This window comes from Pongo pygmaeus, chromosome 9, assembly GCF_028885625.2.
Source record: "Pongo pygmaeus isolate AG05252 chromosome 9, NHGRI_mPonPyg2-v2.0_pri, whole genome shotgun sequence".
In the NCBI taxonomy this organism is placed as follows: Eukaryota; Metazoa; Chordata; class Mammalia; order Primates; family Hominidae; genus Pongo; species Pongo pygmaeus.
The window spans coordinates 125,791,157-125,805,468 of record NC_072382.2 but is presented as its reverse complement, the minus strand read 5'-3'; the positions used below and the strand labels follow the sequence as shown (position 1 = coordinate 125,805,468).

The window sequence follows — 14,312 nt, the reverse complement described above, 5'->3', positions numbered from 1 at the left end:
TATAATGGTCCTCACTTGTTGGTGCTCTCCAGCTCAGCATCACTCACTTGTTCACTGTTTATGGTGGTTTTAATCATCCAAATTCCCCAGCTTTTTCTGCTGTTTAGAGTTGCAGGGTGGCTTTTCCCCAGAGATCTACCTACCTAACATAATTATATCCCAATTGTATAAGTAATCATTAGATATTATTGCTGTCATAATTTTCATTGCTTTTACAACATAAGTAAACAATTTTGATATTTCATGCACACGTCTCCTTTGGTAAATTAACTTTTTAGAATCTTCATTCATTGCTTTCTTTTTTGAGGTAATAGTCTTTATCTTACTGACTTATCTGAAGTTTTACAAATTGAAAACATTAATTTGTTTTTTATTGTAAGGTAAAATGTACTTTGAAATTTATCACCACTTAATACTTTTTAAACTTGCATAGATATTTTTGCTGTTCTAGGAAATTTTATAAATTGATTCTAATATGTTTTCTGATATTGGTATTTTGCTTTAATGGGATTTTCTTGGTCAGGTGCAGTGGCTCATGCCTGTAATCCCAGTACTTTGGGAGCCAAGGCAGGTGGATCGCTTAAGCCCAGGAGTTGGAGACCAGCTTAGGCAACACGGTGAAACCCTGTCTCTACAAAAACTACACAAACTAGCCAAGTATGGTGGTGGGTACCTGTAGTCCCAGCTACTCAGGAGGCTGAGATGGGAGGATCACTTGATCCTGGGAGGCCAAGGTTGCAGTGAGTTGAGGTGACACCACAGCACTCCAGCCTGGACAACAGAGCCAGACCCTGTCAAAAAAAAAAATTTCTCACACACAAGTTTGTCAGTATTCACTTATGTAATATTTAATGTTTTAAGGCTTTTTCCTCCATTTAAATCTTTACTTCATCTGAAATTAATTTTATGTGTGACATAAGGATGTTTTTATTTTCTACATAATTTGGGATTGTAGTTGTAATTACCTCATTAACTGAAATTTTTTTTTAAAGGAATTTGGTTTAAGTTTCCAATTATTTTTGTATTCTCTTTACAGTTTATGTATTAACCTCTAGTTTTATTACATTATCATCAAAGAAAATGAGTGGCAAATTTTCTATTTCAAAATGTAATAACTTTAGTCTCATGTATTATTTTTATGGTTAGCTTCCTCTATTTGTTTCTTTTCTTTAAAAATATGTTTTTAATTAATTTTTTCCAAGAGGGTTTTGCACTCCTATAAAATCTCTTACATAAATAAGTGTCATACAGTCCTCCACATTCATATCTCCTATCTACTATAATTGAGTTTTTTACGTGTCTAGTATGACATAGGGTCAAGACTAATTTTTTTATTCTGAATACTCAGATACCTTAACATAATTTATTGAAGAAGGCAATCTTGCTTTATTGCTCGGCAGTGTCATCTTTGTCATAAGAATATGTATCAGTCTATTCCTTTACGCTGTATTCAGTTACAATTTTCTATTTGTCTAGCCCCATACAAATATGACACTCCTGAGTTACTATAGCTTTGTAATAAGTTCTGATAACTAGTGTTGTCAATCTTTCAGTTAAGTTTTATTTCTTCAAGATAATATTGACCATTTTGGGACTTATCCAATCCACACTTTAGGATCCACATGTCCATAGCTGCAAAATCAAATGCTGGGATTTTACTTGGAATAGTATTGAATGTATAGATCTATTTGAATAAAATTGGCATTTTTAAAACATGAGTCTCCGTGTGTGCAAGTTGTAATCCTACATTCGTTCAGCAAACTTTATATTTATCTGAAAATATTTTATTTCTATTGTCATGGTCTTACACATGTTACTTAAAATTAAATTCAGCTCCAGGTTCTCATCCCCAGCACTATGGACATTTTGGCCATGATAAGCTTTGTTGTGAGGGTCTGTCCTGTGCATTGTGGAATGCTTAATACCCCTGACCTATAGCCAATAGATGCCAGTGCCTTTGACAAGCAAGTATATTTCCAGACATTGCCAAATGAACCAGGGGACAAAACAGCCCCAATGATCTAGATATTTAAGAGATTTAATGTTTTATATTGAATCTTAACAAACATAATAAAATGGGTGCATGTGATAAGTGCATAAAATATTATATAGGTAGCTGTAGATCATACATTATCATTGCTGGATAGTAATCTATTCTGTGAATACACAATTTCTATTTGATTCATTGATAATATTTAAATATTAATAGCTTGCTATTTTTGCCCATTAAAAATAGCGTTTCTAGAAATGTTTTCAGATACATATATGTAAATAGACAGATACATATACATACATAAATATATGAAATCCTGTATGTTAAATATGCTAAATGTTACAGACTTTCTTTTGTATACACATTTGGATTTGTATATACACATACAAATATACAGATACATTAAAACCAAAAAGAAATTTGAACAGCTACAGCCACAATTAGAAAAATGACCTCAGATATTTGTAGCTATTTTTGAACAATGTCTCCATAATGGTAAATTGTTAAGTTTGTGCGCAAAAGAAATCAAACAAAACACAAAACTTTTTATCAAGTTGTAAACATGAAGGACTCAACCATCTATCCCGGAGATTCGATGAAAATATTTAATTAATATGAACATATTGATGAGAAATGAATCAATAATTCAGAATATAAGCATGTTCCTCATAAACATAAGTCCAGCTGTGATGTTAAAACTGTCTTAGACAATCTGTGGAAGAATTATAACTGTGCAGGTGTTTTGGAATAATGTTTAACACTGAGAATTATACATATAATCAATTTCACATGAATAACTAAATTAGATTACTATTTTTAAACAAACTATTGTATTTACTTCCTAGTATTTGTTCTCCCTGAGAATGTGCTACTTTGTCTCTCAGTTTCAACACAGCTTTCTTCACCTCCTTGTTTCTCAGGGTGTACACAACAGGGTTGAGAAGGGGTGACAGCACAGTGTAGAAAACGGCCACAACTCCATCCATGACATTCCTGGAGTCTGGTCTCAGGTAAATGAAAACACAGGGAACAAAAAAGCAAAGGACCACAATGCAGTGGGAGGCATAGGTCTGAAAGGCTCTGTGCCTCCCCTCTGAGGTGTGGATCCGCAGGATGGAACAGACGATGGACACATAGGACAGCACTATCAGGACAAAGCAGCCTGAGGCCACTACCCCAATGTCCACAAAGATGACCATCTCGTTGGCTGAGGTGTCTGCACAGGCCAATTTCAGGATGGGCGGTGTGTCACACAAATAGTGCTGGATCCGGTTGGGTCCACAGTAGGGCAAATGGAAAGTCAATACGGTCTGGACAGCAGAGTGCAGAGAACCACTGAGCCAAGTGCCGGTGGCCAGGAGGGCACACCTGCTCCCACTCATCATGTTGGTGTACCTGAGCGGGTAACTGATGGCCAGGTAGCGATCATAGGACATGACCGTGTAGAGGAAACACTCGGTGCTCCCCAGGAAGTGGAAAAAATAGAGTTGAGCCACACAGCTGTAGAAGGAGATAGTCCTGCCACTTGGGGACACCAAGGTCATCAGCATTTTGGGCACCGTGACAGTGGAGAACCACATGTCAATGAAGGACAGGTTGGTGAGGAAGTAGTACATGGGGGTGTGGAGGTGAGAATCCACCCTGATCACCAGCAGGATGAGGAGGTTCCCCAGCACAGTGAGCACATAAACCACCAGGAAAACTCCAAAGAGGAGGGCGTCCAGCCCTGGGGCATGGGGAAGGCCCGTGAGGAGGAACGCTGTCATGAGGCTGGTGTTGGACATTTCTTCTCATTGCTCTCTCTCCCTCTGGGGATACAAAGATCACCCAGCATTTACCAATTAATTGATAACTGAGAAGCCATTCTCTATATGAAAACCAGGTAGATAATTCTGGAGTTTTCATGGACTTTGCTTGTTACAAAGCTTCCTTCATAAAGCTAATGAAGTGATTTCCTAGTCTCTCTCTCTCTCTCTCTCTCTCTCTCTCTCTGTCACATACAAACACACACACAGAGACACATGCAGAATAAATTAGGAGAAACACATTGTCTAGATTTCAATGGGTGTATAAATTACCACATTTACTGGCTTAAAACATGTAAATTTATTGTCTCGCCCTCTCTGTGGGTCAGGTCAGCTGGGTTCCCTGTTCAGGGTCTCACCAGGTTTTAATCAATGTATCACCAGGGGCTGCAATCTCATCTGAGGCTGGGATCATCTTCCAACCTTATGGGGGTTGTGTGCATGATTCAATTCCTTGTAGTTTTAGGACTGAGGTCCCAGCTTTCTTGCTGTTTGTTGGCAGGACATATCACTCTCAGCTTACAGAGGTCCCCCTAGGTCCTAGAAAGTCCTAGTTACTTGGTCTTCTTAAAACACAACAGGTTACTTCTTTGAAACCAATGAGATAAACTCTCTCCAGTTTGCTATGATAAAATGTTATATAATGTTATATAATGCAGTCAAAGGGGTGATATCCCATCATATTAACAGGTCCCAGGCATGCTCAAAGGAAGGTTATTAAACAGAAGGTGTATACCAGTGGGCAAGAATCTTGAAGGCTGATCGGAATTCTATCTACCACATTCTATTTTTGCTGCCTTGCTCGTGGGAAAACTTAAAAAAAACACACCAAGAATTTAATTATTAGTAGCAAGGAGTATTTGAAAACTGAACAGTACTAGTAAATCATTCTCTAGTTCCCTCTTATGTTATTTGGCATTACTAACATCACCTACCTCACCGAGAAATTATAAGCATTAAATAAGATGATACATTTAAACACGTAGTACTGTGATTGGCAGGTAATAACTGCTCAATAAATCACAGTGAGTCTTACCACATTGTGCCTTGCAGCAGTATTACAGAATTGCTGTTTTTGATCTTAGAGAGAAAGAGAGTACATATATTCTTTTAGTGTTTTCAGAGAGTTCTGAATCTAAGAGCTAGGTCTTTTTGTACTATTGTATACCTGATACTGTTACTGATGTCCTCACTACTGCCTGCTTTTAAAGGGCTTCTCCCAGGTCTCTCAGAGCAGGTAAGAATCTCAGCATAACTCTATAGTGGGATTCCCACGTCCTCCCAAATCATCCAGAGAGCACCAAGCTTCATATATGACTGCCCCCACCCCCATTTCTGTTACCCTAGAGCACTTCCTATGTGGTTCTGAGAACATGGCATTCATATGTGCTCTCCCAAACACAATCTGCTGGGTAGGTGCCAGCTGTCTTGCACACTCCTTCTACCCTAGGTTTCTAAATATATTCTAACATTAACTTTGTTAGATATCACATGTTGGCCCCTCACCATCTTCCTCTACTCCTTATTCTCATAAATCCAGGTAATGAATGATCTCACAAGAGAAGACAATTCCATGAAGTCTGTGTCTCTTAATTAAGACCTAGAACATGAGACAGGAAAAAATGGGACCAATGCAAGAAGAGGGGCCTATGTCACCTTGATGTCAAGAGAAGCTGGGATTCTGTATAATGGAAATTGAGGCAGAAGTAAGGTTTTTTTACTTAATACAAAATGTTGTATTAGTTCAGGATTCTTACTAATTGTTCAGTGGGAGAACGCTATGAAACTTGTTCATCAATATGAGAGAAATTATAGTCTCTGCTCTTCTCAAAGCCCAGATAAGATACCTCCAGGGAATGTGGCTTAAGCTACGTTAAAGGAAGGTTTGTCAAATATGTAAATAAATTGCAGAAAGGAGGCTACTGTAATCACCAGCATGCATATCAGAACTTTTAAAATGGAACCAGTATTACTTTGAAATTTCTACTGTACCAAAAGGACCAACAATCCCCAGCAGAGCTTCATGATCAGTTTTGATGGAATGTGAAAATCCTCATCCAATGAAGTTTAAAGCAAGAGTTTCAATCTGCAGGGTCAATGTTTGACTTGAATATTAGTGTATAGTAGTATATGTAGCGACTTTGTCTGTATCTATCTGTCTATCTAACTATCTAACGGATTTTATGACAAAGTCTTAACAGTTCTCTAATTGTCTGAATTAAAGTTTGAGATAAAGAAAAGAGGGAAAGCAGGAGAAAATAAGTTAAATCTACATTTCTAAGAACTCACCTTATAGTATGTGATTCATTTCAATAGTAAAACTCATTTGAGTTTTTGCCCCAATTTGTCACTTTCCACATGCCGTGTACAGGTGCCAAGTTTGCCGGATACCACTCAAAGAACAGACACATGGTGTTAAGAAAGAGTGGCCCCTTTCTATTCAAGGACCAAACTAGTGGAAGTGAAGGGAATGGAAATGAAGGTGGGTAGGAACTTAACTTGATTTATGTCTCAGAAGATGGAATTGCTCTTGGGATTTTGGGTTCCCTTGATGAGCAGAAAACAACAAGAAGAGACCAATGAACAGTTCTTCATAAGCATGCATGCATTTCCTTAGTGTTTCTTATTTGAACCCCCCTGAGAAGAGCCCAGTGTCTTTCTGGAACCAATATTTATACATACGAAGAAAGAAGGAGGACTGACTTATTCTTTTCCCTCACCAGTATTTGAGATACACTCACAACTGCTCGCTCTCAACTCTAAATTTTCCATGATCCATAATGGTCCTGGAAAATTTGTTGGCGCTCTCCAGCTCAGCCTCACCGTCTCATTCACCATCTTTGTATGGTGGTTCAAAAGATCCAAATTCCCAAAGTTTTTCTGTTGTTTACAGTTTCAGGGTGGCTTTTCCCCCAGAGATCTACCTACCTAACATAATTATATTCCAATTGTATAAGTAATCATTACATATTATTACTGCCATAATTTTCATTGCTTTTACAAGCCTGAATAAATATTTCATGTGTACATCTCCTTTTGAAGATTAACTTTTTAGAATCTTTATTCATTGCTTTTTTCATGGTAATAGTCTTTATCTTATTCATTTATCTGAAGTTTTACAAATTGAAAGCATTAATTTGTTTTTCACTGTAAGGTAAAATGTACTTCCAAATTTATTGCCATTTAAATATTTTTAAATTTGTATAGATATGTTTACTGTTCTAGGAAATTTTATAAATTGATTCTACTATGTTTTCTGATGTCAGTATTTTGCTTTAAAAGGATTTTCTTGGCCTATATTGGTGGCTCACACCTGTAATCTCAGCACTTTGGGAGGCCAAGGCAGGCAGATCACTTGAGCCCAGGAATTGGAAACCAGCCTGGGCAACATGGTGAAATCCCGTCTCTACAAAAAATACAAAAATTAGCTAGGCGTGGTGGTGAGTGCCTGTAGACCCAGCTACTCAGGAGGCTGAGGTGGAAGGATCACTTGAGCCTACGAGGCCAAGGTTACAGTGAGTGGAGATGGTGCTACGGCACTCCAGCCTGAGCGACAGAGCCAGACCCTGTCTCAAAAACAAACAAACAAACAAAAAACAAAACCACTGTCTTGCACACAAGTTTATCAGTTTTCACTTACGTAATATTTAGTGCTTTAAGGTTTTTTTCCTTCATTTAAATCTTTACTTCATCTGAAATTAATTTTACTTTATGTGTGACATAAGCATGTTTTTATTTTCTATATAATTTGAGATTCTAGTTGTAATTACCTCATTAACTGAAGTGGGTTTCTTCTTAAAAATTTTGATTTAAGACCCCAATTATTTTTATATTCTCTCTTATACTTTGCTTATTAACCTCTAGTTTTATTACATTATCATCAAAGAAAATGAGTGGCAAAATTTCTATTTTAAAATGTAATGACTTTAGTCTCATGTATTATTTTTATAGTTAGCTTCCTTTGTTTATTTTCTTTAAATTTTTTTTTGCAAAAAAATGCGCATCATCACTGGTCATTAGAGAAATGCAAATCAAAACCACAATGAAATACCATCTCATGCCAGCTAGAATGGCAATCATTAAAAAGTCAGGAAACAACAGATGCTGGACAGGATGTGGAGAAATAGGAACGCTTTTACAGTTGGTGGGAGTGTAAATTAGTTCAACCATTGTGGAAGACAGTGTCATGATTCCTCAAGAATCTAGAACTAGAAATACCATTTGACCCAGCAATCCCATTACTGGGTATATACCCAAAGGATTATAAATCATGCTACTATAAAGACACATGCACATGTATGTTTATTGCAGCATTGTTCACAATAGCAAAGACTTGGAACCAACCCAAATGTCCATCAATGATAGACTGGATAAAGAAAATGTGGCACATATACACCATGGAATACTATGCAGCCATAAAAAAGGATGAGTTCATGTTCTTTGCAGGGACATTGATGAAACTGGAAACTAACATCTTCCAGCAAAGTAACACAAGAAGAGAAAACCAACACCACATGTTCTCACTCATAAGTGGGAGTTGAACAATGAGAACACATGGACACAGGGAGGGGAACATCACACATCGGGACCTTTTGTGGGGTGGGGGGCTGGGGGAGGGATAGCATTAGAAGAAATGCCTAATGTAACCGATGAGTTGATAGGTGCAGCAAACCAACATGGCACATGTATTCCTATGAAACAAACCTGCAAGTTGTGCACATCTACGCCAGAACTTGAAGTATAATAATAAAAAATAAATTTAAAAAAGTATTTTAATTAATTTTTTTCCAAAAAGGTTTTGCATTACTAAAAAGTGTCTTACCTAAACAAGTGTCATACAGTCCACCACATTTATATATCCTATCTACTATAATTGAGTATTTTATGTGTATAGTATGAAATAGGATCGAGACTAATTTTTTTATTCTGAATACCCAGATACCCCAAAATAACTTATCCAAGAAAGCAATCATGCTTTATTGCTTTGCAATGTCATCTTTGTCATACAAATATGTACCAGTCTATTTCTTTACTCTGTATTCAGTTCCATTTTTCTATTTGTCTAGTCTCATACAAATACAAGACTCTCTGAGTTACTATAGCTTTGTCATAAGTTCTGACAACTAGTGTTGTCAATCTTTCAGTTATCCTTTATTTCTTCAAGAGAGTCTTGACCATTTTGGGACTCATTCCATTTCAATCCACACTTTAAGATCCACATGTCCATAGCTGCAAAATCAAATGCTGGGATTTTACTTGGAATAGCGTCAAATCTATAGATCAATTTGAATGGAATTGGTATTTTAAAAATATGAGTCTCCACGTGCACTTTATAATCTTAGATTCATTCAGCAAATTTTATATTTATCTGAAAATATTTTATTTCTATTGTCGTGGTCTTACACATGTTGCTTAAAATTAAATTCAGCTCCGGGTTCTCATCCTCAGCACTATCGACATTTGGCCATGATAAGCTTTGTTGTGAGGGTCTCTCCTGTGCATTGTGGAATGTTTAACACCCCTGACCTATCGCCAATAGATGCCAGCGTGTGTGACAAGCAAGAATATTTCCAGACATTGCCAAGTGAACTAGGAGACAAAACAGCCCCAAGTAATCTAGATATTTAAGAGATTTAATTTTTTATATTGGATCTTAACAAACATTAAAAATGGGTGCAAATGTATAAAGTGAATAAACAATTATACATGTAGTTGTTAGATCATTCGTTATCATTGCTGGATAGTAATCTATTCTGTGAATATACAATTTCTAATTGATTCATTGGTAATATTTTAAATACTAATAGCTAGCTATTCTTGCCAATTAAAATAGTGTTTCTAGAAATGTTTTCAGATATATATGTAAATAGACAAATACATATACATAACATAAATATATGAAAACCTATATGTTAAATATGTTAAATGTCATGTACTTTCTTTTGTATACATGTTTGGATTAGTATATACACATACAAATATATAGATACGTTAAAACCAAAAAGAAATTTGAACAGCCACGATTAGAAAAATGATATTTTTTGCTGGTTTTGAATAATATTTGTTTCTGGTTTTGAACTATGTCTCCATGATGGTACATTCTTAAGTTTATGTGTATATGAAATCAAACAAAACACAAAAACCGTTTATCAATTTATAAACATCAATTAATCATCTATCCCTGAGATTTGATTAAAATATGTTTTAAACTTAATATAAACTTATTGATGAGAAATGAGTCAATAATTCAGAATATAATCATGTTCATCATAAACATAAGTCTAGCTGTGATGTTAAAACTGTCTTAGACAATCTGTGGAAGAATTATAACTGTGCAGGTGTTTTGGAATAATGTTTAACACTGAGAACTATACATGTAACCAATTTCACATGAATAACTAAATTAGATTACTATTTTTAAACAAACTAGTGTATTTACTTCCTAGTATTTATTTCCTTTGAGGATGTGCTACTTTGTCTCTCAGTTTCAACACAGCTTTCTTCACCTCCTTGTTCCTCAGGGTGTACACAACAGGGTTGAGAAGGGGCGTCAGCATAGTGTAGAAAACGGCCACAACTCCATCCATGGTATCCATGGAGCCTGGTCTCAGATAAATGACAACACAGGGAACAAAGAAGCAAAGGACCACAATACAGTGGGAAGCACAGGTCTGAAAGGCTCTGCGCCTCCCATCTGAGGTGCGGATCCGCAGGATGGAACAGACGATGGACACATAGGACAGCACTATCAGGACAAAGCAGCCTGAGGCCACTATCCCAATGTCCACAAAGATGACCATCTCGTTGGCTGAGGTGTCTGCACAGGCCAGTTTCAGGATGGGCGGTGCGTCACAGAAGTAGTGCTGGATCCGGTTGGGTCCACAGTAGGGCAAATGGAAAGTCATTATGGTCTGGACAGCAGAGTGCAGAGAACCACTGAGCCAAGTGCCGGTAGCCAGGAGAGCACACGAGCACCCACTCATCATGCGGGTGTACCTGAGCGGGTAACTGATGGCCAGGTAGCGATCATAGGACATGACCGTGTAGAGGAAACACTCGGTGCTCCCCAGGAAGTGGAAAAAATAGAGTTGAGCCACGCAGCTGTGGAAGGAGATAGTCCTGCCGCTTGGAGACACCAAGGTCATCAGCATTTTGGGCACCGTGACAGTGGAGAACCACATGTCAATAAAGGACAGGTTGGTGAGGAAGTAGTACATGGGGGTGTGGAGGTGAGAATCCACCCTGATCACCAGCAGGATGAGGAGGTTCCCCAGCACAGTGAGCACATAAACCAACAGGAAGACTCCAAAGAGGAGGGCGTCCAGCCCTGGGGCATGGGGAAGGCCCGTGAAGATGAACGCTGTCATGAGGCTGGCATTGGACATTTCTTCTCATTCTTGGTCTCTCTCCCTCTGGGGGTATAAAGAGCGCCCAGCATTTAGCAGTTAATTGAGAAATGAGAATCCATTCTCTATGTGGAAACTGCATTAACCAGGTAGATAATTCTGGAGTTATCCTGCACTTTGCTTGTTACAAAGCTTCCCTCACAGAGATGATGATGAAATTATTTCAGCCTCTCTCACACACATTCACACAGGTGCACACACACAGAGACACACATGCAGAAGAAAGTAGAGAAACACTATATTAGATTTCCATTGATATATTAAAAAATACCACAAACTTAGTGCCATAAAACGTGTAAAATTTTTATCTCACCCTCTCTGTGGGTCAGGTCAGCTGGACCCTCTGCTGAGAGTATCAACAGGTCTCAATCAATGTGTCACCAGAAGCTGAAATCTCATGGGAGGACCACAATCCTCTTCCAAGTCTATTGCAGGTGTTGGCAGTATCCCATTCTTGCAGTTTTTGGGCAGAGGTCTGTTTTTTTGCTGGTTTTTGGCAGGACATATCAATCTCATTTTACAGAGGTCACCCTATGTCCTAAATTCCTCCTCACCTGGCCTTTGATGACATGACAGCTTACTTCTTCAAATTCAAGAAAAGAATCTCTGTCCAGTTTACTGTGGCAAAATGTTCTGTAACATAATTGTAATCGGGGTGATATCCCATCATAGTCACAGGTCTCATGCACACTGAAAGGTTATTAAATAGGAAATGTATACCAGTGGGTGGGAATTTAGAGGGCTCCTTGGGATTCCACCTACCATATTCTATTTTCATTGCAGAGTTCATGGGAAAACTTAAAAGAACAAGAATTTAATTGTTACTAGGAATGAAACACAGTACACATAAATTATCCACTAGTTTCCTCATATGTTATTATATCTGACATCACTAACATCACCTACCTCACTGAGAAATTCTCAGCATTAAATAAGGTTAATGTATAGTACTAAATACTATGCCTGGCAGGTAATAACTGCTCAATAAATGATACTGAGTCTTATGACATTGTGCCTTGCAGCAGTATTACGGATTTGCCATTTTTTATCTTAGATAGAGTTCATATATTCTCTGAGTGTTTTCAGAGAGTCCTTATTAATCTAAGAGCTATGTCTTTGTGGACTATTTCATGCCCAATACTGTTACTGATGTCCTTACTATTGCCTGCTTTTAAAGGGCTTCTCCTAGGTCTCTTAGAGCAGGTAAGAATCTCAGCACAACTCTATAGTGGGATTCCTACAACCTCCCACCTCCCAAATGATCCAGAGAGCACCAAGCTTCATACATGACTGGCCCTGTTTCTCTTACACTAGGCCATCCCCTGGGAGGTTCTAAGAACATGATGTTCATATGTGCTCTCCCAACTACAATCTACTAGATAGGGTCTAGCTTTCTATTGTACATCACTCTATCCTAGATGTGTAAATGTTTCCTAATATTGGCTTTGTTAGAGATAACATTTTGCTTCCCATCATCTTCCCCTTCTCCATATATTCATAACCCCAGGCAATGCATAATAAAAGACAATTCTTTCAAGTCTATGTTTCTTTTTTAATACCTACCACCTAAGACAGGAAAACAGAACCAATGCAAGAGGAAGGATATATGTTGGCGTGATGTGAAGAAAAGCTGAGATTCTGTACAATTGGTATTCAGGTTGAAATGATGTTTTTAACTGAATACAAAATGTTTTCTTAGTCTAGGCTTGTTATGAATTGTTCTGTGGGGAAGACTATGAAACTGATTCATTAATATGGAAGAAACCAGGATATCTGCAGTTTACAGAACCTAGGTAAAATGTATCCTGACCTATTACCACCAGGAAATGCAGCTGAAGCTACACTAAAGCAAGGTTTTTCAAACATGTAAATAAATAGCAGAAGCAGCATTATTATAATCACCAACATGGATATCAGAACCTTAAAAATAGAAGCTATAACTCTGAAATTTCTACTGTACCAGCAGGACCCAGTCCTCAGGAATGCGGCATAATCAGATTTTATGAAATATGAAAATTCTATGAGGTGAAGTCCATTGTTCCCTGATACTTAAGGCAGGAGTCTCAATCAGTAGAGACAATGTTTGCCTTGAATATCCCTGATGAAGACATTTGGTCCCTATTTGTATACCCTCAATTACATCAGTCTACCTTGATTAATCAATTTTAGAACACATTCTAATAATTCCTGAATATCTTAGCTCTGAATTAAAGTTAAGATAAAGAAAAGAAGGGAAGATAGAGAAAATAAGTTTAAATCTGCATTTCTAAGGACTCACCTTGCAGTATGTGATTCTTCTCAGTAATAAAACTCATCTAACTTTTTCCCCCAATTTTTCACTTTCTACCCACTATGTATAGGCACTAGTTTGCAAGATATCACTCAAAGAACTGGTGCACAGTGTTGAGAAAGACTGGTCCATCTCTATTTAAGGACCAAACTAGTTGAAGTGCAGGGAATGGAAATGAACATGGGCAGGAACTTAACTTGATTTGTGTCTCAGAGGATGGGATTTCTCTGGGGCTTTTGGGTTCCCCTGAGGAGCACAAAACAACATGAAGAGACCAGTGAAAAGTTCTTCATAAGCATGCATGCATTTCCTTAGTGTTTCTAATTTGAACCCTCCTGAGAAGAGTCCTTATCTTCCTGGAACTAATATTTGTATCTAAGAGGAAAGAAGGAGGAATTACTTACTCTTTTCCCTCACCAGTGATTGAGAGACACTCACAACTGCTTGCTCTCAACTTAAAATTTTCCAGAATCCATTATCGTCCTCACTTGGTGCTCTGCAGCTCAGCATCACTCTCTCATTTGTCTTTGTATGGTGGTTCAAAACATCCAAATTCCCAAACTTTTTTTGTTGTTTAGAGTTTCAGAGTGGCTCCTCTCCAAAGATAAACCTACCTAAAATAATTATTTCCCTGTTGTATAAGTAATAACTAGATAGTACTGCTGTCATAATTTTCATTGCTTTTACAAGCATGAGTAAACACTGTTCAACATTTCATGCATATATCTCCTTTTGAAAATTAACTTTTCAAGATCTTTACTGATTTCTTTCCTTTTAGATAATAATCTTTATCCTATTAACTTGTCTGAAGTTTTACA

The 14,312-nt window shown here is 37.5% G+C and overlaps 2 protein-coding genes across 2 annotated transcripts; both read right to left on the bottom strand.

Moving 5' to 3' along the window:
- Positions 1 to 2,790: 2,790 nt before the first annotated feature.
- On the bottom strand, positions 2,791 to 3,777 carry LOC129008758 (olfactory receptor 10G9). The gene has a single exon (XM_054441070.1). The coding sequence runs from the start codon at positions 3,775 to 3,777 to the stop codon at positions 2,791 to 2,793; it is 987 nt and encodes a 328-aa protein (XP_054297045.1).
- A 4,248-nt stretch (positions 3,778 to 8,025) lies between these two features.
- LOC129008481 (olfactory receptor 10G4) lies at positions 8,026 to 13,598 on the bottom strand. The gene is made up of 2 exons (XM_054440786.2): positions 13,483 to 13,598; positions 8,026 to 11,210 (listed from the first exon to the last, which is right to left on the bottom strand). The coding sequence occupies exon 2, from the start codon at positions 11,181 to 11,183 to the stop codon at positions 10,248 to 10,250; it is 936 nt and encodes a 311-aa protein (XP_054296761.1). The 5' UTR covers positions 11,184 to 11,210; positions 13,483 to 13,598; the 3' UTR covers positions 8,026 to 10,247.
- Between the last annotated feature and the right edge of the window lie 714 nt (positions 13,599 to 14,312).

Excerpts from the sequence above, each read along its gene's own strand:
- LOC129008758 (XM_054441070.1), bottom strand. The coding sequence starts at position 3,777 with ATGTCCAACACCAGCCTCATGACAGCGTTCCTCCTCACGGGCCTTCCC.
- LOC129008481 (XM_054440786.2), bottom strand. The coding sequence starts at position 11,183 with ATGTCCAATGCCAGCCTCATGACAGCGTTCATCTTCACGGGCCTTCCC.